The sequence below is a fragment of the Palaemon carinicauda genome, chromosome 1 (genome assembly GCF_036898095.1).
Source record: "Palaemon carinicauda isolate YSFRI2023 chromosome 1, ASM3689809v2, whole genome shotgun sequence".
Taxonomy (NCBI): Eukaryota; Metazoa; Arthropoda; class Malacostraca; order Decapoda; family Palaemonidae; genus Palaemon; species Palaemon carinicauda.
In genome coordinates this window covers 91,013,710-91,015,353 of record NC_090725.1, presented here as the reverse complement: position 1 = coordinate 91,015,353, position 1,644 = coordinate 91,013,710, and the positions used below count along the sequence as shown (strand labels likewise).

At 38.9% G+C, this 1,644-nt stretch overlaps 1 protein-coding gene across 1 annotated transcript in view; it reads left to right on the top strand.

The window, feature by feature from the left end:
- Window positions 1–985, top strand: part of ro (transcription factor rough) — a 64,416-nt gene extending 63,431 nt beyond the window's left edge. The window contains exon 4 of the mRNA XM_068382766.1: window positions 475–985. Within this exon, the coding sequence (XP_068238867.1) occupies window positions 475–985 (511 nt within the window). The remainder of the gene's footprint in view (window positions 1–474) is intronic.
- Window positions 986–1,644: the final 659 nt, after the last annotated feature.

Sequence of the window (1,644 nt, the reverse complement as noted above, 5' to 3'; positions counted from 1 at the left end):
GTATGTAATATAAATATACATGTATATATATATATATATATATATATATGTGTGTGTGTGTTTGTGTGTGTGTTTGTGTGTGAGTATAAGTTTCCGTAGGTTCCAAATATGTAGACAAAGTCAAGCTTTCACGTTATAAACGCGCACAAATAGACTAAACTTATGTTGGTAAAACTCTTCTCCATATTTAGTTATTCTTCATAAATATTTAGAAACCGTGTAAGTTTCATTCCTTATTCATTTACTGAAAGGATATCTCACCCTAGATTATTCTAACCTTATGTTAACACGCCTCATGTTCCTGGAACAACATAATACTGAATGGCCCTATAGAATTGGGTATTTGGCATAAAATAACAAATTCATGCGCTTTCTTATTATAGGAAAGTAAACCATATTGTTAATAAGTTACATATATATTTCAGCAATAAAAATGATTCAATTTCACTAATCACATAAATTACTTCTTCGCAGGTGCATGACTTCCCTGGGAAACCTCGGGCCCTTGTACCACCCGGCCTTCTGTGGCATTTGCACTTACAAGCCAACGTCAACTACCGCATCAATCCCCAGCAGGGCCGGCACGTCCTCACCCTCGTCTCTACTTGGGGGCTCTACGGCTTCCCCACCTTCTCTCCTCAACGGACCCACAACTTCTCCTTCATCTCTACTGAGTGTCCCTCTGCCTTCCCAGTCCGGCATCCCAATTGGACCAAGTGTCTCTGCTAGTGTCCCCATTGGTCAGACGCCTCCGGTAAGCCTCAACCTGGGTCCCACGCCCTCAGCTGCCAGTCTTTCCTTGGTACAGGCGTCCGCTGCCAACCTTTCCTTGGCGCCCCACATCCATCCGTCGTTCCTCAGGACCTCGGTGACGTCGCCTTCGCCGCCTGCGACCTCATCAGCATCAACGACCACCATAAAGAAGCCAGTCCCACTGCCTGCCACCACTTCCAGTCTAGTCGCTCTCCGCGCACAAGCTTACTGAAAAGAAAACTGGTACAGGGATCGTCCTGGAGAGGAAACCTTACTTTTCAGTTTAATTGGCCTTACAATATCATTATTTCACTCCATTAGTCAAATCTTTACTTCTAAAAAAAATATAAATAAAATAATAAAACCCTATACAGAAGAACATCTGTATAGAAGAGTATGGTTGAAAAAAAAAAAAAAAATATATATATATATATATATATATAAGTCAAATATCAGTCTCATTACTGATTAAGTCATTCTCATCGATTTTGTAAATTATATTTATGATGTTCAGACGTCGGCTTACGAGGCTGACATTCATTAACTTAAGGTTTCTATGGCGAGTTATTTTTGAGTCTAATGACACCAAAGATAGTATACATATCACGACATTAAATATTTACTCCTTGCACCGATTAAGTTTATAGAATAGATAGATAATTGATTCTTAAGTAGTCAATAGTAGAATTTTGGATATCGTAAATATGTGGTTTAGAAATTTTAAAAATAAATAATTTATAAAAGAAGTGTGCTTAATTAATACCCTGAGAGAGAGAGAGAGAGAGAGAGAGAGAGAGAGAGAGAGAGAGAGAGAGAGAGAGAGAGAGAGAGAGAGAGAGAGAGAGAGAGAGAGAAATGCGTCATGAAAGCTTTATTTTTATTCAAGACATA